This window comes from Lytechinus pictus, chromosome 13 (genome assembly GCF_037042905.1).
Source record: "Lytechinus pictus isolate F3 Inbred chromosome 13, Lp3.0, whole genome shotgun sequence".
NCBI classification, from domain to species: Eukaryota; Metazoa; Echinodermata; class Echinoidea; order Temnopleuroida; family Toxopneustidae; genus Lytechinus; species Lytechinus pictus.
The window spans coordinates 13,052,740-13,078,881 of NC_087257.1; the positions used below are offsets into that span (position 1 = coordinate 13,052,740).

The 26,142-nt window shown below is 35.5% G+C and overlaps 1 protein-coding gene across 1 annotated transcript in view; it reads left to right on the top strand.

Annotated features, from left to right (window-relative positions):
- Nucleotides 1-2,501: 2,501 nt before the first annotated feature.
- The window catches only part of LOC129274018 (sodium- and chloride-dependent GABA transporter 1-like), a 35,044-nt gene continuing 11,403 nt past the window's right edge, over nucleotides 2,502-26,142 (top strand). The window contains exons 1-9 of the mRNA XM_054910884.2: nucleotides 2,502-2,667; nucleotides 5,460-5,591; nucleotides 10,678-10,841; nucleotides 13,329-13,486; nucleotides 18,140-18,287; nucleotides 18,946-19,080; nucleotides 20,776-20,879; nucleotides 23,814-23,938; nucleotides 25,595-25,707. Of these exons, the coding sequence (XP_054766859.2) occupies nucleotides 2,535-2,667; nucleotides 5,460-5,591; nucleotides 10,678-10,841; nucleotides 13,329-13,486; nucleotides 18,140-18,287; nucleotides 18,946-19,080; nucleotides 20,776-20,879; nucleotides 23,814-23,938; nucleotides 25,595-25,707 (1,212 nt within the window). The 5' untranslated portion in view covers nucleotides 2,502-2,534. The remainder of the gene's footprint in view (nucleotides 2,668-5,459; nucleotides 5,592-10,677; nucleotides 10,842-13,328; nucleotides 13,487-18,139; nucleotides 18,288-18,945; nucleotides 19,081-20,775; nucleotides 20,880-23,813; nucleotides 23,939-25,594; nucleotides 25,708-26,142) is intronic.

Here is a 26,142-nt window from a genome sequence, read left to right on the forward strand (position 1 = left end):
TTTCTACAGATTTGAAAATAATGACTAACTTAACTGATCCAAAAATGTTACAACAATGGTAGTTCTACATGTTCAGGGTAGAATAAAACTTTGTTTTTAAATATTTCATACTTTATATAATGAAATACAAAAGAACCAGGGTGTGCATAATTGTTTTGTGAAATTAAGCGAAACTTTCAATGAATATGAGATCATTTCTACTACATGTTCAAACTTGTACAGTTTAGGTAAATAATTAATAGAATCATATATATCACAAACATGTATCATTATATTCATTGCTCCCTCTGAAACCCGGATATTAAACAAAAATCACCGTGCCGGAATATGAATTAAATTTTCTTTGATTTAATCTTACAAATCATAATCTTATTTCGTTTTGCTTATATATATTTTTTCATATGTATACCTGAACTGTTTATATAGGCCTATATTATGAATGTACATAATGATAAAGAATAAATGAATTGAATTAAATTGAATATATTCCGGTTAGAGCAGTAAACTTATGAGGTGGCGGAGTTGGTTTTGATATTTAAAGGAAAATCACAATAATATCATTAACTATAACATGTATAATCTAGGAATGTTTTTATCAATAATATGTGAGATATGATAATTGGAGTATTTCATCGATCCCATGATTCCATCAGTGAGTTAATGAAATAAGAACATAATTACTAAAAATATCATCGCAAAGGTTATTCGTATTCCAAAAAGGTTTTAACAGTGAGTTGCAAAATATCGCGTGATAATAAAAGATCCTTGTGTGACATAATTTATTATGCGTAAAGGCAGATCTAATGGGGTACGAAAGTCCATTTATCCACCCCATAAAAAAGTGTCGTATAACCATCGAATAATGTATTGCTATAATATGAAATGGGGATAATCATTATGATACTGGAAAATTCCCCTTTTCCCACTCTATTTGTTGTTGTATCTCAAACGGGTTTTTTTATCAAATACATTGGCGGCAGAAGCCAAAAATTTTAGGGGGGGACGCAGAAAAAAATTGACAAGCCCCCCCCCCCCAAAAAAAAAAAGGTTAAAAATTTAGGGGGGACGTATGCAAAAAAAATGACAAGGAAAAAAAAAAAAAAAAGGTTATCAACCACAAATTTAGGGGGGGTCGTCCCCCACCTCAAATTCTATCCTAAACACCTTTTTTCATCATGAAAATCAATAAAGCGAGCGCGAAGCGCGAGCTTAAAATATTTGATATTCCGATCTGAAAAAAGGGTCAATTTAAGCTCTGTATTTAAGTTCTGTATTTCCTACTTTGTAACAAAATTGTGAGGTGGATATGAATCACAATTAAAAAAAAAGATCTGATATGATTCATTATAATTACTTTGAGTTTTGACATAGGACAGGGACATTCTAAGAACATTATGTCATCATATGAAAATGATGACTATCTTCCTATTTCTCTTCCTAAGCAGGAGATGAAACTTGTCGATATTCCATTCTGAAAAAAGGGACCATTTGATTAGTAAATAAATATCTTATTAAATATTTATTGATCTAATAAGCCTAATGAGAGCGCGAAATCTGTTAATTTATTATGGCCTGAAAACTGGACATTTAAAGCACTTTTGTAATTGTGAATTATATGCATGAGTTAATATATTTTCAACGATCAATGCGAGCGCAAATCTCGAGCCGAAATTTTTGATAAACTCTCATGAAATGGGGATAGAATTAATATTGAGATATACATATCAAATCACTAATCAAAATGCGAGCGTGCAGCGCTACCTGTTACGTTTTGACAATTTGACCTGAATAGGGATATTTGAGAACTTTATGGAATAAAGGAAAATAATAGGTACCTGACAAATCAAAGTTTGCGAGTGCGCAGCGCGCGCCGAAAAAAAATTAATATTCAGAAGATAAACAGAGCACTTTTTGACAAATCAAACAAAATAATGAAAGTTCGATTTCCGAGCTGAAACATGTCATGTATATTGACTTCAATTCTTAAGCTCGATATTGAGCAACATATATAAATCACCTAAAAGGCAATGCGAGCGCGAAGCGCGAGCAAAAATTTTATCCTGTATAGTGACATGAAAGATTATTAAAGTTGTTTTCCAAGTCTTCCCCTCATCTTATTCACTCGTCTTCCTCCTTTTATGTTTCCCCTTATTTCTTCTCCTCTCTTTTCTCTTCTTTTTTTTCCTTTCCCCCTTTTTTCTTTTTTTGCTCCGCCAATAGGGGGGGGGGGCCGGGCCCCTCGGGCCCCCCTTGGATCCGCCTATGGCTATGTAAAATAGTTATTGCTGTATCAGATAAATTTTCAAAAATATCTCTAAATATTTTATTATTCAATAAGATGGGGTAGTCAAAGGATCATGCCACTTTACCCCCCTCAAATGAAAGAACTTCTTCGTTTAGATGTGATATTAGTCTGCTTATGATTTCAAATCTGCGCATGCTCCATCTATTCATTTGTGACGTGTGTGATAAATATTTTCAATCTAGTCCGTGGAAAATTCATATTGGATTAGTTTACAACCCATTTTACGAAGATGTCGACTCCGGTAGCGATGGATCGAGAAAAATGGAGCTGGAAATTGGATTTTCTAGCTACAAACATCGGTTTTGTAGCATGTTTTGAGAATATATGGCGCTTCCCTTATCTCTGCTACTCTAACGGAGGCGGTAAGTTCATAATTATCTTTGTATACAAACTCAGTCCAACCACAAAGGCCTACGAATACCGTTTTGGTTATGAAACTTTATTTTATTTATTTTTTTTAATTTTTTTTTTTGGGGGGGTCTTGTGCCTCTGCCCCATCTATCACAAGTGATTTGCATGTATAACAGAATGATAATTCCATTTAATGCATTTTTTTAATGAAAAAATGTAAATTACATATATATCATTAAAAAATATATAAAAAATAATGTAGATTTCTTTATCTAAATCAATGTATTGATTTGATTAATTCGGTTTTTAATATCTGTTTGACTAAAAGATATATATATATATTTCAAATATTAATCTCGGTTTTTTTTATTGTGTGTGGCTTACGTTTACTGTATTTGTTATTCATGTTATTGTTCAACTCTTCAACCTATGATGTGTTTATGTATACCGCTTATATACAGTGCGTATCAAAAAAAACGGGACAGATTTGAAAAGTCTATCAAATTTTTGTTTCAAATAATGATGTCTATATTTTAGTGTTAATAGATGCTCTAAGGTCTTATCTTTGAAATGCAATTTAAAAAAATAAATTTTATTCATGCTTGAGCGAACACATGACGTTTTTGTTGGGGGTTCAAAAAGAGGCTTGCGCCAGAATTGCAGAATATGTGTAATACAGTGATCAGACTTTTTGCTAATCAGGAGACTTCCTCTTGACCTTTTCATTATCTGTGCCACAATTTTCAAATTATGCTGTCAAATTTCATTTACAAAGTTATTTATTTAATTGAATTATTTTGTTTTTTTCATTTAAACTTCTCTTACCTTTTAATTTTCCTTCATAAGTAACTGAGGAAAGAAGATTTTTTTTGTCAACCCAAGCAAGAAGATTTGAATTATTAATTGGGAAAACTTGTGATTATTCAAATCGTTTTATTATGTGAAACAAATTATGTTATGTACCTTTAAAAGACATGAATCTATTTTTCAATGGGTCATTAATTCCTTGACCAAGTTTAATTGCTTGACAGGAAACACAGGAAGGGATTCATGTCTTTCAATGACCATGATGTATTGAGTGAATTTTGAAGGAGCTAGATATGGCAGATCGAGTAAAATGTATTAAAAAGTTGTGAGCGAGCGAAGTGAGCACGCAAATATTCCCACTTTTTTTAATTACAATATCAAAGTTTGTGATAGATTTTGACATAATAATCAGAAAATAATATCATATTTTACTTTCTATCTTTCCTTTTATTTCCTGTCCACTTTTTTCTTGGTCATGATTTTTTTAATTAAGGGGGGGGGGGGGAGCAACCCGAGCGCCCGCCCATCTGTGTGGCTTTGTTCAAAAGGAACCATAACCTTTGTAGCACATAATGAAAGGATTTGAATAAAAAAATCCATGCTCTCCCATAATTCGGTTGTAAAGAAAAATTTTTGCTTGAAGAAGGAATATTCAAAGCTAACAGAGAGCATATTAAAAAGAAATAACAGAATAATTCAAGCAAATAAAATAGATCTGAAAATGAATTTTGACCGCATGATTTGAAAATTATGGCAAAGATAATGAAAAGGTTAAGAGGAAGTCTGCTAATTAGAAAGAAGTCCGATCATCATATTACTCATATTCTGCAATTCTGGCGCAAGCCTCTTTTTGAACCCCCAACAAAAACGTCCCGTGTTCGCTCAAGCATGAACGAAACTAATTTTTTTTAATAGCATTTGAAAGACAAGACCTTAGAGCACCTATTAACACCAAAATATAGACATAATAATTTGAAACTAAAATTTTATAGACTTTTCAAATCTGTCCCGTTTTTTTTTATACGCACTGTAGAAGCAATGTACAGTGCGTCCCACAAAAAACGAAACCGAGATTTATCGATGATCTATCATAACTTAATCACAAATACAAAGACAAATGACCTACCATTGTAAAGCTTAGAATCTCCTCTTTCGTCTGAAACTACTTAGATTATTTCTCATTCACGCATGAGTGAGCAAAAACAATTTGAAGAGGGGATACCAAAAAGTAATTTGGCGGGCTATATCTGGGTTTCAAAAAGAAAACCCAATTTTTAAACGGTTCAATATCTGCTCTTTAATTTGATACCTCAATTACAGAAAATGGTCAAGAAACAACAAAGTTCTGGTTATTTGAAATAAGGCTTGAATTTCAATAGTTTCATAAAATTAAGAGGTTCTACAGGCTTGCCTTCAAACTCACTTGACACTCCGTTTTGTTGACGATCAGCCATGCATTAAATCTTTTGTTAACCATGCGATAGCATCTGTGGGAAACCGGTGAAAACACGTTTATTTAATGAAATTATGGAAATACAAGCATTGTTTCGAGGGAACATAACTTTTTTACTTCTTGACCATTTTTTGTGATTAAGGTATCAAATAAAAGAGCAGATATTGAACTTTTTAGGCATGTGATTTTCATTTTGAAATTCAGATACCCCCCGCCAAATGAGTTTTTGGTATCCTTTCTTCAAATTGTTTTTGCTCACTCATGCGTGAATGGGGAATAATCTAAGTAATATCAGATGAAAGAGGAGATTCTAAGCTTTACATTGGTAGGTCATTTGTCTATTGTATTTGTGATTAAGTTATGATAAATCATCGCTTAATCTCGGTTTCGTTTTTTCTGGGACGCACTGTATATTTAGCGCTTTTTATAAATGAATTATATATTTTAAATTTTCAACCTAAATGATTACACTTTTTTTAAAATGGAAAATTGCTGTAATATCTATTAAATTGAGCTTTTGTAAAACATCCCTTTTTAATCCAGTGATGTTCCTCATCCCGTATGTTCTGTGTGTGTTCTTCATCGCGATGCCTCTTATGTTCTTGGAGATGGCTCTTGGCCAGTACACCGCTTCGGGATCCCTCAAAGCTTGGAGAATTAGTCCACTTTTTAGGGGTAATTTCGTGTTTTTTTCACTTTCAATGCTATCTATACGCTTTGAAAAATATCAGGTAAAAATGTTTCGTGAGGGTAATTATGTGTCCGACCAACATTGGGTATTTTGTTTACATTTTTATTTTATATCCAAGGCATGCAGTGTGATGAAAATTTTGCCCATTCTAAAGTAATTGCTGCTTATTTTTTAACCTTACTGGACAATAGCTTCCCCAAATTGGTTGGACACATAATTACTCTCGTGCTGGTTAAAATCTTACCCAATATTTTTTTAAACGGCGGAGGTATTCATATGTATGCGACTGAGACACTGGCGTAAATCCGTGTTGATGGGTGGGGGGGATGACTGAAATATTTTGGCTTTTTTTTTTGCAATCATGTTTTTAGATATGCAAGGAATTGCCATTGATATGTCCACAGTGGCGTACCGTGGGTCACGGCATTGGGGGGGGGGGCAAAATTTTTGAATCACTGAGTGAGTGCGCTAGTGAGCGCGCTCAGTTGCCAGTTATACTGACCTAATAGAGACATTTTAAGGACAATGTCATTAAACTGATATGTATCTCACTGATCAAATAATGCGAGCGCGAAGCGCGAGCTGACATTTTTATATATTCACACCTAAAAAGGGACATTATAATCAAATTTGTGTAATCACGATAGGTACCTGTCTCGCTAAACAATGCGAGCGCGAAGCGCGAGCTGAAAATTTAGATAATTCAGACCTGAAGTGGGGCATTCTAAGGTTTTTTTTGTAAGAATTAACTAGGACCATACTTTTTTCATTAACCAAATAATGCGAGCGCGAAGCGCGAGCTGAAAACTTTTGATATTCAGATCAGAAGGGACATTTTAAGGACTGATTTTAGGAATTCATGAAAAGCAGACATATCTCACCAATCCACTAATGCGAACGTAATCGCGGACAGGAAATGTTTCATATATAGGTAGACCTTACCATGGGGCAATCACTTTTTGAGTCGTGAAAAAGAAGCATATGTCACTACACTAAAACAATGATAACTCAAGTGCTAGGAAATATATTTGGTTTATATTGACTTGAAAACGGGATGTTTTAGTACAACAGGATTATATATCACGTTAAACAGACTGTGCGAGCACCAGGAACAATGAAGACGTAGGCCCTGGGCAAATTATGTTTCATAAAGTTATGATAAATATGTTTCTTATGTAATGTAACATAACATAATTATAATATAATATAACATTATAGTGAATAATATTTTCTTCTTTCCCACTACGTTTCTCTTCCTTTCTCCCTCTTTTCTCCTTTTCCCCTTTCCCCGTTTTTTTGGTCAGCCGATGGGGGGGGGGGGGGGGGGATGTGCCCCCCATGCCCCCCGTAGTTACGCCACTGTATGTCCATATGGCAAATACCCCTCCAATATTATTATCTTTTTTTACCCCATGATGGTTTAATGGTTTTATTAGAGATTACATTAAAAAAAAATTGACATTCCATCTTAATCCCTTCCCAAAGACCCCAACATTGATGAATTGGAAGAAACGGGGGTTTCTCTTCAATGTTCAAAGGACATAAGTATTTCATTTGGAAATGGTGAACTGGCTCTTTATTTGCATTTTATGATTCAATAATATTGTTTTATTTGTTAAGCGATATTTTAGGAAGAATTTTCACCAATAAAACAATTATCTTTTGTGATTTTTTTTAAATTTCTTTCGTAAAAAGTGGGGGGGGGGGGATGTTTGTACAGGCCATCCCCCCCTCCTCGAAAATTGGGGGGGATATATCCCCCCATCCCCCCCGGGATTTACGCCAGTGGACTGAGAGGTAAAACCCCCCCCCCCTTTGTCATGTTCATGCGACGCGGCTTGTTGTTTTGTGAGAGATTTTGACATAATACTCTGTTTTCTTTCCTTTCCTTTTTTGTTGTTCTTCTTTCCTTTTTCTTATTTTTTTTCCCTTGGTCATGGAACTCCCCATTTTTTAGGGGAGGGGGTGAGGGGGTTATGACCCCAAACCGCATCTGTATGTCAGAGGTCGTGGTTACGTTGACAAAGCAAATCATCCTATTATCATCGATTACAAGGCAGTTATTTACGCTAGTTTATTTGAATAAAAAAAGAAAAATCCAACAAACATAACACTAAAAATTTCATCAAAATCGGATGCAAAATAAGAAAGTTATGACATTTTAAAATTTCGCTTGATTTCACAAAACAGTTATATGCACATCCTGGTCGGTATGCAAATAAAGAGACTGATGATGTCATCCACTCACTATTTTTTTTTATATTTTATTATATGAAATATAAAATATTCTACATTTTCTCCTCATTGTCAAGTGAAACAACAATAATTCCTCCCTGAACATATGGAATTAGCATTGTTAAATACTGTATGGTTCAGTCATGTTGGTCCATATTGTCAAATTGGTAAAAGATGAAATATTGTATATTTCAAACAATAAAAAACAAAAGAAATAGTGAGTGAGGGACATCATCGACTGTCTCATTTGCATGTCACTGAGTTGTGCATGTCACTGTTTTTTGAAAAATAAGCGAAACTTCAAAATGTCATAACTTTCTTATTTTACATCCGATTTTGATGAAATTTTCAGCACTATGCTAGTTTGATTTGTCTCTATTTATTCAAATAAACATTTTCCTGTGGTTGGACTTGACCTTTAATATTCAATAGCATTACACATGACGAAGCTGAATAATAACAAGACATTAGCTGCAGCTATTTTCATCTTCTGAAAGTAATGTTTTATTGAAATGCATGTGAACGCATCGTACTCGGCACTATCAAAAGAATGCTTCTTCATTCCCATTCCCTTCTTTGTGAATTTGAATAGAAAACATTATTTCCAAGACGGAACTCCATCATGAAGGCCTTTAATTATATTAGCAGGATTGGTATACTATGACCCCAACAATTATTGACACCATAAATATTGCGGAGAGGGAAGTTGTAAAAAAAATGATATGTGAGCGGTGCAGCCTATTTGCTCAAAACGGGAAAGGGATACTATAAAATCACATTCATGATTTTAGCAAATAATGTTTCGCAATATTCTTTGGAAAAGAATACAAAGCGAAAACTTGTGCAATGTACACACTGGCGATGGTAAATGTAAATATTAATTAAGTTTGACTAAAGTCTATTCATCTACGATCTACCTCTCTTTTTAATTGAGAAAGACAGAGACGATCCTTTCTGAATTTGGATAGACTTTGATTTTCAAGTAGTGAGAAAAAAGAAGGGGGAGGAGGAAATGCAAGAAAGAAGGGAGAAGAGTAAAGCAAAAATAAGAGCTGAGCAATTGAAGTATATAACGTTATAATTGTATCAGTTGCCCCCCCCCCCCCGTCAAAATATTCTAACACTGTTGCATGGAAGTCGAATGGCATCCACTACAAGTTTTGCGTTTATTCAATGAACTTACGCTTTATTTTTATCATTTTTTTACATGGAATTAAACGTAAGTTCCTGGCGCGACATTACAGTGTAAACTCCATGGTTTCTAACATTTTAAAGATAAATGCCAGTTGTGCAGGGGGGGGGGGGCATTAGAAAGAATTAACAAGCCCCAAAAAGATCCTCTGGCCCAATTAATGGTGATTTATATCAGGAAAAATTGACCAAAAAGGGGCCCTCACTTTCGTATGCACGAGACATTCCCATATACCAATATTTTCATGGCTCTCAAGGAAGGGGGGGGGGGGGGCACGGTCCGGATATGCCCTACGTGGACCCGCCACTGCAGTCATAACGACTTAAAAATGAGTTCGTACACTGGCAACCCTTGTGTCTGTATAATACAAATGTGCGTCACTGGATTCTGGAAGTAATTCTTTGATTGCTGAAAAAATAGCAAAAACGAGCATGGCATTTCAGCGAAATGTCTGGTGCTTTTACAAACGATGAAACACTATCATACATGTGCCTATCTTTGTCGGTTATTATTTATATTTATTTTGTTTTATTTATTTTATACTGCAGGGTAGGCCTGTTCAGTTCTTAAAACTGCTTTACAAAGGCGCCCTGCAGTTTAAAATACATGTCAAGATAACTATGAACAACAACAACAAACAACATCAAAAATACAAAATACAAAACATCTAACATCAGAAACAATTAACACCAAAATATAGAGTGGGAAGTGACAATTTAAACATACATAGCATTGTAAATCAATGGAATATCATTTCGCTCTTTATCAATTCGTATGAAAGGCTTTGCATATTTTTTTTTAAAACTAACAAGGAGGTACAAACTTGTTAATTTGAAGGAAGTGCATTAAATAATTTGGGTCCGACATATGCGAAAGATTTTCTTTTATGTTCAATTCTAGCTTTGGGAAGCTGAAGGGGGCATCGTAAAGAATACCGAGTCCTGTATTTCACGGGCCGTTTACATACTAAAGGTTTTAAATAATTTGGAACTAAATCATTCATTATTTTATATACAAGAACACAATACTGATATTTTATACGCTGATCTACTGATTGCCACTTCAGTGACTGCAACAAAGTTATCTTCAGTGTGATGGTTTTTTTAAACTTAGATTTCATGATTTCACAAAGTTGACCTAAGTTAAGTGTACCATGCAGATAAAGATCTACACAGATAATAGTGACGCTTAACCCCGATTTTCCACACTTGAAATCAGTGTTTACTGCACGTATACATTTATTTTTTAAAGGGGAATTTTACCATGACAAAAAGTTTGCTGTGAAAATACCAGAAAATAATTCATTGGTGAAGGTTTGATGGTTCAAGATGACTAATATATATGCATTTTTTTTCTGTCAGGAGCGGTTGTGAAATGATTGTCAGTACAATACAATATTTTTACAGTTTTGGGAGAAAATGACATTTTAGCTATTTTTCTTTTAATTCACGCTACAGGGAAAGCTGCTCGCACATGACGTCACAGATAAAAAAATAACTTCTAATAAGTTTTTAATCCTTGATGGACCTTCCTCAAACCTTCACCAATATCTTTATTTTTTCTGCTATTTTTTTTACAATAAAAGTTTTGTCAGTGTGAACTTCCCCTTTAAACCCGTCTATTCGATGTTGATCTCTCTCTAGGTATTGGCATAGCTTCTACCGTGGTGCTGTTTTGGCGTAGCACCATATGCAACGTCATCTTGGCTTGGACTCTGTATTACCTCTACAGCTCCTGTATAGGGAGTGAACTTCTCTGGACGAGATGCGATCAGGCATGGAACACAGCCAATTGTCTTGAACCTGGTGTAAGTTTGGGTGCCATGAGCCTAATTACAACAGGAAGGCAAAAGATATTCATTCGACCCAACCCATTCGATTTTTTTTTCAAAATGAAATTGCTGATCGACAAAAGTGTATGAATATGATTGAAAATCTAGCACTGATTCTAGAAATGGTAACTACTGAACTTCCTTTGCCCACATTGGGAAGATATACCAATGACTTTGGAACTATTTTTTTGACTGGCGGAAGAATTTGGGCCATTTTACTGTTTCAGATGATGAATTTGATCCCATCATAGTTATCTTCATAAATGGGGATTTATTTTTAAATGAGATGGCTACAATACCCTTCTCTGGTTAGGTATGGAATGTCAGATATATATCCTATCCATTGGTAGTAAACATTCGACCCTCTAATTTCACGTTTATTTTTAAATGATTTTTTTAAGGAGCCATTTTAACACATTAAGTCTATGGGGAATGTTTTACGCGCGTGACACCTTTGGAATCTCAATCGCGTCCTCTATAGCTCAATCAGGGACATTTCGGACTCTGGGTTCCTGTGGTTTCCCATAGATCTCGTAGTCGTACGTTAAAGTGGCACTTTAAAAATCAAAGAAATAAGAATGAAATTCTTAAGAAGGTCCCTTAACTGGCTCATATTAAAAATAAATCGGCATTTATGAAGACATCTCCTGAGGGATCAAATTCATCACCTGAAACAGTAAAATAGCCCTAATCCTACCGCCAGCTCAGTACCCTCCGTAGAATCAGTGTTAGATGGACAATCATATTCATACATTTTATCAATCAGCTAATATAAAAATAAAGACAATTGAGAATGGGTTGGCTCGAATCTTTTGCCTTCCGGTTGGTTAAAAGCCCGTTTCATCACCTAAAACAGTAAAATAGCCCTAATCCTACCGCCAGTCTTAAATAATATAGTTACAAAGTTGGTGATATTTCTTCCCAATTTTGGAAAGGAAGTTCAGTATCCTCCGTAGAATCAGTGTTAGATGGACAATCATATTCATACACTTTATCAATCAGCTAATATAAAAATAAAGACAATTGAGAATGGGTTGGCTCGAATCTTTTGCCTTCCGGTTGGTTAAAAGCCCGTTTCATCACCTAAAACAGTAAAATAGCCCTAATCCTACCGCCAGTCTTAAATAATATAGTTACAAAGTTGGTGATATTTCTTCCCAATTTTGGAAAGGAAGTTCAGTATCCTCCGTAGAATCAGTGTTAGATGGACAATCATATTCATACACGTTATCAATCAGCTAATATAAAAATAAAGACAATTGAGAATGGGTTGGCTCGAATGAATATCTTTTGCCTTCCGGTTGGTTAAAAGGCCCGTGTGACCTGTTATGAGGGAAAGGGTAGGGGTGGAGAATCACCCCTTTTAAAAACTGAATCCGGCATACAGTCTTTATGATTATTTTATTATCATCAGCTTAGTACCATTTGATTACTCTGTTATTAGTAATATTAATACCATTGTTATATAATTTTTTATTATTGTTATTATGATATCCTCCTCCTCCTTCTTCTTCCTGTTATTATCATTATCATTAGTTATTGTTATTATAATTATCATTGTTATTATCATTATTAGTATTACATTATTATTAGTATTAATATCATAATATAATTAATCATAATGTATGATTTGTGCTTAAAACCTTCAGAAGGTCGAATCAACACAAAGGATATAGGGAGAATCTTTGGTATACAATATAGGTATAAAATTATCGCATACATTCGTAATTCCGAAGCTTCGTTATTCCGAAGGTTCGGATATTCCGAAGGTTTGTATTTCCGAAGGTTCGTTAATCCGAAAACGAAATGAGGTTCGTAATTCCGAAGGTTCGTTAGTCCGAAAACGAAATGATTAACGAATCTTATTTCGTTTTCGGACTAACGAACCTTCGGAACAACGAACCTTATTTCGTTTTCGGATTAACGAACCTTCGGAACATCGAACCTTATTTCGTTTTCGGATTATCGAACCTTCGGAATAACGAATCTTCGGAAAAACGCCACAAATGTTCGGATTAACGAACCCTTTTACGTTTTCGGATTAACGAACATCGAGGTATAGGCAATTTACGTGTTTCGGAATTATGAACCTTCGGAATTACGAAGTGTAACCTAAAATTATATAGGGCATGTGACGTTAATGGGGAACCCAGTTCTACTTAAAGGGGGATAGTGAAAATAGGCAGAGCACAAAATATTACCACTAAGGGTTGATGTAAAGTAATTATTATTATCATTATTATCATTATCATCATTATTGTTACTATCAGGGGCCGTGGAACGGTTTTTAAAGTGGGAGGGGGAGGGGGCTGACCATGCAAAAAATCATAATCAGATGGTCGTTTTTGGTTTTTGTACACGATTTTAGAAAAAGTGCGGGGGCTGATTATGTTGCCATCACTGTAAATATCATAATGATTATTATTATAACATCACTTCTGTCTAATCTCGAATGTACTCTAGTATGAATGGGGATGCGTCAACGGAACATACATTCCTGTCAACAGACACGATACTCCACCGGACTACTACTACTCCGACAGTGACATAGATTATCGATCATATTCAAGCGAATGCGGGGATCCCCCTTTAATGTCATTTCCAGAAGGAGAATTCTGGCGGTAAGTTTTAATCATCTGATACAATATTTCATGCAGTGATCGATGCATGTTTTTGGTCAATATGGCGGTGCATACGACTATTGGTCCCTCGTCCTCGTTTTCTCTCTTCGCTTGAATTGACTGTATATCTCTTTTGATTGTAACGTGACTCCATCCATGCGCAGTGTCTTTACTGTACAACATTCTTAACTTGTTTCCAATCGATTATCTTCGGTATTTTTTTTTAATATATAAATGTACAGTATAGAGACCAAATAATCTGTAGTTTCCGTCCGCTTGTTGGTTGATCGATCTCTTTTGCTTTCTATCGATCATCTAGGCTTAAATCCTGTATTTGCTTACTAGTATACGGTTTTCTCATTTGTACTTATGTATCCTCACTTGTTTTAATTATGTCATAATTTTACTGGAGAGACGGATACAGGTTGAACATTTGTTGTCTATATTTTTTTCTTATTTTGTTCACTTACGTTTTGCTTCCTTTCTCTCTTGGTTTTTTTTTTTTCATATTTTTTTTTGTTTTGTTTGTTTGTTTGTTTGTGTTTTTTTTTTTTTTTTCTTTCTGTAAATTATTTAAAGGTAGTTAAGTATATGGCATAGTGTATTCTATTCGTTAGGTAATATTGTTTAATTCCTCCCCTTTTTTAATGACCGACTTAACTAAGTTTCCATTTAGCTTCTTGAACAATGATGACTTGTTGTCTCTCTCGGCGCAACGTGGCACTACTCAAACATTAGATAATCATGAAAATTCCAATTACGATACACACATACGAAATTTTATGAATAACAATACCGCTGATCTTAATTACAATTTCGATTCCAATGATCAATGCGGGCAGCTCGTTACGTCACAATATTTCACAGAACAACATTTCAGATCATTCGTTTCGTCAGACAAAGCCGAGGAAAACCCCTTTCTTCTCCATATAAACATTCGCAGTGCAAGCAAAAATTTTGATAAACTTAAGTTATTTCTAGATAATAACCAGTTTCCGCAATCGTCATTCATTGGTTTAACTGAAACGTGGTTCTCGGACAACCCATGTTCCCTCTTCTCACTCCCTAATTTTAATTTGATTGTTAATAATAGAACAAAAAGACCAGGGGGTGGTGTCGCACTTTACATACCGCAACAATACGACTATACTCTTATAGCTAACATGACCATATCTAACGATGTTTTAGAAACACTTTTTGTTGAAATCAGAAATCCAAGAGGTAAAAACTTTATGCTAGGTGTATTTTATAGACCTCCACATTCAAATGCCAATGCTTTTTTAGAAACCCTGAATGAAATTTTACTAAATCCTCTTTTGAAAAATAAAGATTGTTTTTTTATGGGTGACTTCAATATTAACTTAGTAAATTGCAACTCTAATAGCACCTCGCAAGAGTTTCTTGAAATGTTTCTATCACATTCTTTTTTGCCCCTTATTACGAAGCCGACAAGAGTGACGAATAACTCAGCCACTATAATAGACAACATTTTCAGTAATACAATTCGACAAAATCATAAAGCTGGTATTATTCTTAGTGACATCTCTGATCACTTTCCAATTTTTGCCAAATTATCTACGAATAAAAGTGTCAATAAAGAAACATTTAATCCTACATTCCGAAAGATAACTGACGACAACATAACCAATTTGATTAATAATTTAAACATAACAGACTGGTCTACTGTATATGACTCCTCGGACGCTGACGACGCATACAACTGTTTTATTACCATACTTACCTCTTCTCTAGATACCCATGTTCCCCTTACAACCAACAGAAGATCAAATTATAAAAAGATCCCTATCCACCCTTGGATTACTAAATCACTCTTAAGATCCATCAACCGCAAGAACAACTTATATTATAAATACATAACTAAACCAAGTGATACATCTCGCTACAAGTACACTTCATATAAAAACACTCTTACATCTTTACTTCGTATTGCGAAAAAAGAATATTACACTTCTCAACTCGATTTATACAAAAATGATATGAAGAACACATGGAAAATCATCAATGGTGCATTAAACAATAAGAAGAAGACTTCTACAATTACAAAAATAAAATCAAACAATACCATCACTGATGACAATAACATAATAGCAAAAGAGTTTAATTCATATTTTTCACAAGTTGGCAACAATTTAGCAAGCAAAATCCCTCAAACGAATAAATCTTACAACAATTTTCTCGACAACCCAAACCCAAACTCCATTTTTTTTAATCCCACAAGTTCAAGAGAAATCATAAATATTGTTGACAGTCTGCAGTCCAAAAAGTGCCCGGGGTTTGACGGTATTTCCAACCTCCTACTTAAGAAAATTATTTTGGCTATCGTCGATCCTTTGGTGCATATATTTAATATTTCTTTGAACACAGGAAGGGTACCCAGTCTTATGAAAATCGCAAAAGTAGTCCCTCTTTTTAAAAAAGGAGATAATCAGCTCGTCTCCAACTACCGTCCCATATCATTGCTCACCTCGTTATCAAAAATTCTTGAAAAACTTGTCCATACACGAACTAGTACGTTCTTTAAAAATTACAATATCTTTTCGGACTTTCAATTTGGGTTTCGCGAAAATCACAGCACCTCGCATGCAATTTTATCTTTCATTAACAAAATCACTACTTCCACTGACAAAGGTTGTCACACTGTCGGTATTTTCCTGGACTTCTCCAAGGCCTTCGACACCATTAACCACGAAATTCTTTTGTATAAACTATCTCATTACGGTATTAGGGGGAAGGCCTTGGAGTGGTTCAAGAGCTACCTTACAGATAGGACTCAGTTTGTATCAATAAACAATCACAATTCATCCAACCTTCCAATTACATGCGGGGTACCACAGGGTAGCTTACTCGGCCCTCTTCTTTTTATCACTTACATTAATGACATCCACAAAACTTCAACTTTACTTTCATTCATACTCTTTGCTGATGATTCCAACATTTTCTTTTCTCATGATAACATAAACCAACTTATTAGGATTGTTAACTCTGAACTCATGCATGTGACTGAATGGATCAAGGCAAATAAACTCTCACTTAACTTACAAAAGACCAATTACATGCTATTTAGTAATAGAATAAATAGTTTGCCCGACAATCTCATTTTTGATAACACTGTCCTTGAAAATGTTTCTGAAACAAAATTCTTGGGTGTACTTATTGATAATAAATTATCATGGAAACCACACATCGACAATATATGCAAAACAATTTCAAGAAATATTGGAATTATCAACAAGCTCAAATTTTTTCTTCCATCTCGTACACTACTTACACTATATCACACCTTAATATTACCATACATTAATTACGGTATTTTGGCATGGGGTTGTGCAATCCAAACACAATTACATAGGATACTTTTGTTACAGAAAAAAGCACTTAGGATAATATTTCATACACATTTCAGATGTCACACAGATAAATTATTTTTTGAAAATAAAATCCTTAAAGTTAATGATATATATTTGTTCCAACTCGGCCAATTTATGTACAAACTAAATAAAGATGATCTCCCCGCAATTTTTTCAATTATGTTCTGCAAAAACTCCTCTGTACACGATTATCCTACAAGTCAACGAAACTCCTATCACCTACCTCCAACCCGAACTTTACTTGCAAAAAATTCTTTTGTCTTTTCTGGTCCCGTATATTGGAATTCCTTGCCCAACGCCTTTAAGGAATCCCCAAGCATCACAGTTTTTAAACATAACCTTAAAAAGATGCTTATTAGCCAATACTTTACACAAACAAGTCAATCTACCATATAACCAAAACTATATATAACAAAAAACTTTTTTTTTTAAAACCTCCCAGGATACAACTTGCCTGCCGACCTTTTCCCGCACCTGCCATGCTCCTCTTTGCACCTCCAATTGTGCCTGCACCCCCCCCCTCTCTCCCTACATTTGCTTCTCAGTTCCTCCCTCATTATCACAATTATTGTAACCATACTGTTATTATTTTTTTATTATTATTATTACTATTATCACTTATTCTAATTTGTGTTACTCTTCCGTTGTTACCTTTGATATTTTGTATAGCCTCCTTTTCCCTCCTTTTAAACTGTCTCCCGTCTCTCCTTTATATTATAATTTTGTAATATACGTACTGAAACTAAGTTACGGGGGCTTGCCTCTCATACAAGCTTTGCTTTTCTTGGCAAGCCCCTCCGTTCTGTTTTATATAGTCATTATAGTCAAAGTTACTTTAGTTCGCATTAGTTCTCATTGTTTATACCTTACTCCGATTGATGTTGTACTTCAAATTTGACTATGTATTGTTTGATTTTGTTGTGCTTTGTGAACGGAAAATGAATAAATCTAAATCTAAATCTAATCATGTGATACTTAAACGTGATTTGAACTGATATTAATTGTATAATGTGTAAACATGAAGTTTTAACTCTATGGGCTCGCATATTTCTGGAAAAACAGTACTGAAATTTAATTTTTGCGAGCCCTGACCCATTGAAACCATTTTCACTCCCGCCTTCTTTTCTCATTATTATGTTTTGGGGTATAGTACGATTTTATGTTTTCATTTTAGAAAAAAAAAAAAATAATAATAATGATAATAACATTATCAATAATAATAATAATGATAACAATATAATTCAATTATTTCACAAATATTCAGAAACCACGTGTTGGAGCAACCGGGATATTATGATCATGACGGGACGTTTAACATTGGAGGGGTCACTGGGCACCTTGCCATAACGCTTTTCCTAGCGTGGATGCTGATATACTTTTGCCTATTGATAGGCGTGGGATGGACCGCTAAGGTATCGCATCTCCTTATTATGTTTTCAATCAAACTTTGATGATTATTATTGTCAGGATTTTCTGGGCATGGTGGGCAGGTGGGTCAGTGGTTCACTTAAAGAAATCAGCCAAGCCCCCTTATCTTATAGTTTCACGCATTGGCTTCCTACAGTGATAATAACAAAATAAATCCGAAAGCTAATACATTTTGCCAATCAAATGTTTATTCCAAGTTACTGAAAATGTTCGACGTGCCCTACGTCTTCATTAGGAATAAATTGATCTGATCACGTTTAGGTATGGAAGCACGTTCTCCAGCAACGATATACACGAGTATTACGAAGCGATAGCTGACTTTAGAAATGTTGTAGTTTGCGTTTATAGAAAACGACACTAAATTCGATTCGAGTCTGAGTAATTTTAGGCATTGACGTCACCAGGTCGCCATCTTGGAGGCTGAATGACGCCATTGCCTGTTTGATAACGATGTACATGCATGCGTTGGTGATCTGCAGCTGGCGGATCTCTGACAACCCCGTTTACGTGCATTCCTACATCCTCTGAGGGAGGGCATTGTGAGATTATGACGTCATATGCAGAAGGTCTATGGGGAGTAGGCAATAATTTCGTGATGTAGACTAAAGCCGTTGTTGTTCTCTTTGTGTGATAACCTTGCAGGTGTTTTATCTCACCGTTCCCGTAATTCACCTAGTGCTTTTTGTCTTTATGATACGCGGAGTAACTTTACCAGGTGCGGCTGAGGGTGTATTGTTTTATCTCAGTGAGGATAAAACCATCCTCGCATACCCACGGGTAAGTCAAAATCGTTGATATGTGAACATACATAGAGGGTTTCAACACTTTGCAAAGTATCGACGCCCTCTTCGTTGATATATATACATATAATGAAAGTTTACCCGACATATCACCTTTGCTGATAGGAGCCCAATATGGAAATGCTAACGCCATCGTTTATTGCCCTCATCGGGTGGATCCAGGGTGGGGCGGAAATGTGCGGGGCGCACCCTGTAAAATTCCAACAACAAGAGAGAGAGAGAGAGAGAAAGAGAGAGGGGGGGGGGGGTAAACCCAAACATGTCTTCTTTCGGTAGCGATGACTTTTCTTTTTTGCTTGTCAAACATTTAGGACAAAATGCTCCCCTTAGAGAATCCTAGATCCGTGCCTGCTCATTTATTATTATTAGTGACAATTTAATTGGAATAGAAATCTTATCTCAGTGGGTTGAGTGATACACACACACACACTTTTTTTTTTGAACAAGTGCAAACCTAGTTACCAATAATGCATTTATTTGAAAACGGGATAAAAGAGCTATGTAGACTAAAAGCCTTGCTCTCTGGCATAGGTGCCGCGGCCGGGGATCGAACCTCGGACTTTCAATGTATAGCCAGGCGCCTTAGACCACTCAGCCACGGCTCCTCTACACACACACCCACCCACACACACATACTCACCCACCCTCACACACACACACACACACACACACACATCCCCATTATTAGAAATACGAGTCAAGGAAATTAAAAAAAGAAAGACGACGAGGATGATGTTTATTTTTATTTGTTGACGTGTCATATTGGCACAAATCATGGGATGGGGTATCAAAATTATTAGTTTTACATTTTATGGGATTTGAAGTGATACTTTGTTTGAGGTGCACATAACACAATTTCTAATAAAACAGAAACGGTTTGAGTTGTATAAAATGATAATAATGTTGTGATATTCTAATAGTGAATTAATTTATTTTTGACAAGAATTTAGTCATTTCTTTATTTAAAAAAATTAATTAAGTGCCCCTTAATACATTATCTTCCCAAATTTGAGTAGATCATCATTATATTGTTGTTAAATAAATTATATATAAAATATATTAAAAAAACCCCGCATATCCTTGATTTCAAAACTCTGTATGTTTCGTGATCGTTGTATAATTGTGGTGCAAGATGACATTCAGGAAAAAAGCACTGATACTGATAAGTTACCCGGTATAAATCGAGCCCCCCCCCAAAAAAAAAAAAAAGAATGGTAAAAAAACAAGTTCAACATTTACTACTAGTTTATGTTGATTAGGTTCTGATACTGATAGGTAACAAGGAATAAATCGAGCAAAAAAAAAAAAAAGAATGGTAAATGGTAAATAAATGGGTAGCGTCAGCCTTATTACCCGTTTAATACGATTTACTTTAGACCAAATCCAGCTGATATCACAAACTACGTTGAAATATATACGACACAACCACATACAACTACTGCTACTACTACCACATAAAACTACTGCTGCTGCTACTACTACTACTACTACTACCACCACCACTACTACCACATACAACTACTGCTGCTACTGATGCTGCTACTGATACTGCTACTACTACTACTACCATTACTACTACTACTACTATACTACGACTACATTGTCTTCTTCTATCACGATTCTCGATGACCGAAAAGGCCTTGATTATCTTTTTTTTTAAATTGAATTTAAGGTGTGGCTAGCTGCTGCAAGAGAGGTTTTCTGCTCCTTCTCGATTGGTCTTGGAGCTTTCACAACCCTTGGAAGTTACAATAAATTCGACTACAATTTTTACAGGTAAGTCGCAAGCAATGGCCATTCCACAGACTCATGCAGACTGCACCACTAACCTATATTCTATGATTCTATGAGCGCCGTTTGTAAATGTGTTTAAAAAAAAATTAATTAAATATGTATTATCAAGCTTAATTTAGAAAGAATAGAGCTCAGTAGTCTGCACATTGCTCACTCTAAATTTCTAGGATTCAAATTGATCCAGATTGGCCGTGAATAGTCGCCAGCTGAGCATTGGATTATTTTCAAATCCTGATGATTGAAATTTTAGTTTAAATTAAATTCAATTCTTTTAACCTTAAATTCAAATCCGAAAGGTTTTATTCCGAATCTAATGTGCAAAATGTAATTCTCGATTTGTTTTAAGTCATTGAAATTTAGAGATATCTGGGAACACTGGGATCAACCTGTGTATGATAAAAGCCCTTTAGTGACGCCCCGGAGTGACGCTTGTTATTAAAGGCTGTGTAAGTTGCGCGTAAGTTCCGTTGCGCGTAAGTTCCGTTGCGCGTAAGTTCCGAGTAACTTTTTATGGGCAGCCGTAAGGGCCAAGATTTAACTGTCGGATAGGTGAAGTGTTAGCTAGCCAGCTGGCTATTTTATTGTATTAAAAAGGCGGCATAAGAATTTTTCGATGGGGGGGGGGGGGGGCAAATGACCTATGTCATTTTGTTTAAATAGTACATAGGGGTCATATCTGCGTTCTTGATAGGGCCTAGTCTTTGTTCCTAATTTCTTCCTTCTCTCTTAATTTTTAATATTTTCTCTTCTTTTCACGACTTGAACAAGCACAGGGAGGCATTCGCCCCCTCCCGGAACGACGTTCTTAGCTGCATGGTATATGTGAATGATTGTGTGTATAAAGCTACCATCCTAAAGCCATGTGCAATGCGACAGTTGGGGTGAGCTTAACATGCTTAAGCTGCATGTCTGTTACGGCAGATTTTGGTATATATTGCAGAAAATGTGCCCCCCCCCCCGATGCGGAGCGCGCCCGCTCAATATAATGGCAAGGTGATATCTTCGTGCAGATCCAAACTTCCCGCACATCTAAAACTAGTAAAGATAGGGAAATCTAATATAGCACCAACGGAAAGGGAAACCTGTATTTACTCTAGTAGTTACTCTACTTGAAATTCGAGAGGGAGTTCTGAAATTATTTATGACAATTAAATCGGCAAAACTGATAAATTAAGTTTCTGCGAAAACTGGACCTTCCAAAGTTCCAAGAAGATTTATTCATCAATTTCGAAAGACGGAGTCATATAGCATGTAATATAAAATGATTCAGTTGAATTTTGTCTTTCTAACAATGCAAGTATATAGCTTTTATAGACCTCTATCACTTATGGTAGCCTTGTTCTTTGAAAGACACCATACGAAAAATTGGCCAGCATATTAGCTAGCTTACACTACACTAATACCTGGCCGTTTAATTTCGGCCCTTGCGGCTGCCCACACAAATTCACCCGAAACCTACTCACATCTTACACGGCGTTCTAGTAACGAGCCCTTTAATAACGCCTAATTTTTAACTGAATCCTGGAAGAAAATTTTCGTCTCATTTTATGTGACCAGTTGGTCGGACTTCACCTACAATATGTTTTGGAGAGAAAATGATTTGGAATACCATCGGTTTTCCAAGAAATGCAAGTAATTAGAGGCATAAAAAGAATCAGGGATGTGCAAAAGGGGTTTGGTTTTTATGGCATCTCCAGTGTTTGTTACATGGGAAGTTCATCCTAACGAAAGGTTTGTTTCAAAAAATGCAGAAAAGAATTGGTGATGGTTTTAGGAAAATCCATCAAAGGTTAAACACTATGGCCCGAATTCACAAAGGTGGACTAAAGTTATACCCGGGATATAAAACGCGTCATTTGACGTCATTTTAATCCATGGACTAAAGTTAGCACCGGGGTATAACTCAGCCGTGGGTTAAATTTAGCACCGGGTGCTAAAGTTAGTCCATGGATTAGTTAGTCCACCGTTTGTGAATAGCGCGGTGGACTAACTTTATACCCCGGTATTAGTTAACCCCCGACTAAATTTAACCCCGGTATAACTTTAGTCGACCTTTGTGAATTCGGGCCTATTAGATTTTTATCATTGTTTGTTGTTGTGACGTCATATACAAACAGCCTCCATGTTATATTATATAAAAAGCATAAATTTAACATTTTTAATGGTTCTTGATGACTTCGTTTATTTCTTTCTCTCAGGAGCGGGTGTGAACTGATATGTCTATTGCTTACTGAAGGTACAATATAAACCATTTTCAATTTTCTGAGAAAATGACAGTTCAATGATATGGGAAAACTGCTCGCATATGACGTCTCAAATCAACAAATTAAAAGTTTCATAACTTTTTTTTTTATTATTTGATGGATTTTCCTCAAACCTTTACCAATATTGTTTCTGCTATTTTTACAATAAAAACTTTTTGTCAGGGTGAACTTCTTCTTTAAGTGATTATCTCACGCTTGTAAGACTACATCCAACTTTGTGTACAATTTTTGTCACGATATACACTGTAAAAACAATGTTTTGACTTTAAGCACGTTGCTTAATCCCCTCACTTTAACAACTTTTGTTCACACGTTTAAATACCTTGTTGAATATTTTTAAACAAGCCCGTCACTTTATCAAATGTTGTTTAAACTTTTAAAGAATTGTTTAATTTCTTTCAAACAACTTGGGACGATTTTTAAACAACTTGTTTAAAAGTTTAAATAATAGTTGTTGTTGTTATTTTAATTAGGCAAACTAGTCAGTTTTGACTATTGTTGCCTTGTTAATTTGCTTTTTTTTTTTTCAAAAGGAATAATTGTGAAAGTGACAGGCTTATAAAAAGGGTTTAAAATTTAAACAGCGTTTTTACAGTGTACGGAAGTGTATGAATCCCAGTGTCATCACAAATTTTTATGATTATTTTGTTAGGGATAGCATGATCGTATCGTTTCTGAATGTGATGACGAGTATTTATGGCGGTGTCATCGTCTTTTCATTCATTGGCTTCGCATCGTACGCAAGCGAATTACCAATTAATACAGAAGCCGTGCCAGGTGTGTATAATGTGCACTGCAAAAACTCCGGTGTTGATTTAACACCAGCCCGGAATCTATATATGTCCACACCAGAGAAGTATTGAAACAACACCGGTTTGGAATCAAATCGATGCTGTTTTAATACTAATTGGTGTTGCATAAACACCTATCTGGTGTTAGACCAAAACGAAACCGGTGTTGTTTAACACTTCTCTGGTGTAGACATATGTAGATTCCGGGTTGGTGTTAAATCAACACCAGAGTTTTTGCAGTGTGGGAAATTAAAGCCTGTCATAAGGGGGTTTTTGCAACCGCTACGCAGACACTTTCTGGAAGGTAGAGAATCTACTGCCAAAATCCAATCATGACAAAGAAGTCTTTGTCGAAAATTAGTGAATCAAAACAGCAGTGTCGTACGTACGTGACACTGGACAAACGACATAATTAGTCAACTTTTCGTCGGCTCATGTGTTTTTGACTAAGATCAGTAAGCTGTTCATTGTGATTTGATGGACATTTTCAATAGATTTACTATGTAGTAGAATCCGTCAACGTTTCAATTGCGAAAACTCCCTATTATGTGTTTATCATCGTTCCAGTTGATTACTTGATTATATGAATATGTACACAGCAAAAACTGTGGTGTTAACCGGTGTAAATAGACCACACCAGTTATTTTACACTGGTGATATATAACAATTGAGAGTGTTAGTTTAACACCTATAGGTTTTATTACAACACCTTTGGTTCTTACATTTAAACTCTTTGGTGTTATGTTTAATCTCTAGGGTGTGATTTTAACACCACAGTTTTTACAGTGTATGACCTAAAACAATTATGATGTGGAAGATAATAGGGAAAAAATGTGTTTTACAGGAAAATCCTGCTACTTCATATCAAAATATATTTGGTCGGGTGCCTGATGAAAATTATTATTATAGGCCCATTTTTATTTATTTTTATTTCTTTATTTACCCTTCTTTTTTTTTTTTGGGGGGGGGGGGTGGGGGTAAATGTAAAACATGTTCCAAATCATATCCATTCACAAGGTTCGTTATAGCCAAGTGCTTAAAAGCCCTTTCGAGAGGAAAATAAAAGAAATCGCCAACTGGAGAGAGGGTGACAGATACGAAACAATGTCAAATTTGAATATTCTTACGGTTAAAAAAAATTGCAATAGCCATTTATCATACATGTATGATCGGAAGGTTATTTGACGAGTGGGTATATAGGGGCAACTTTATCGTTATCAACTACGCATTTACCCATTACAAAATATAATTTATGGTAGCCTTTGTCGACATGGTATAAGACGAGTTATCTCGTGATGTCGACATGTAAACTTCGTGTCGACTTTTTTTTATATCAGGGCCCCGTCTTACAAAGAATTACGATTAATCCAATCACTCTGAACGGTATGGAAATCCATCCATACCTTAATTTTTTTCTTGCGGAATTTCGCACCTTGTCCTTTGTTAACAAAAAGAAGCAGTCTGAATATAAAAACAAACTAAATGTATCGATAGGGCCTATACATCATATCTAGAAAATATCTTGAACAAATTTGCATTTCAGATGTTGACGTTGCTGGCCGTCCATAGTTGTGGTTGATTGGATCAATCGTAACTCTTTGTTAGACAGGGCCCAGATATGTGTACATTTTGTTTTCTTCAGGTACTTATCTATTTTATGAGGTCTTTCCGCGTGCGTTTGCTCTAATGCCTGGATCAAGAGCGTGGGCTATTCTATTCTTCCTAGTCGTTCTACTGATCTGGTTTAACTCTCAGGTAATTGGTGACGATCTACCAAGATTAAAAAACGAAATTACGGAAGCTTAAAAGTGCCTCCAGAAGACGAGATGAGAGGACGAGAAAAAGAGTCCAGATGACAAGAAGACGAGATCCTCGATCTTGTCAAGTCATTATATTTATAATGAGAAGACGAGAAGACAAGATCTTCAAACTCGTCAAATCGACTTCGTCAGGACGAAAAAGGAAGAAGACGAGATCCATGATCTCGTCAAGTCTTCTCGCCCTGACAAAGTCGACTTGACGGGATTGAGGATCTTGTCTTCTCATCCTAAATAAATTGACTTGACAAGATCGAGGATCTCGTCTTCATTCCTCGTCTTCTATTCATTTTGACTCTTTTTCTCGTCTTCTGGGGGCACTTTTAAGCTTCCATACGAAATGGTGATTTCATTGCTGGGTCATACGGGAACG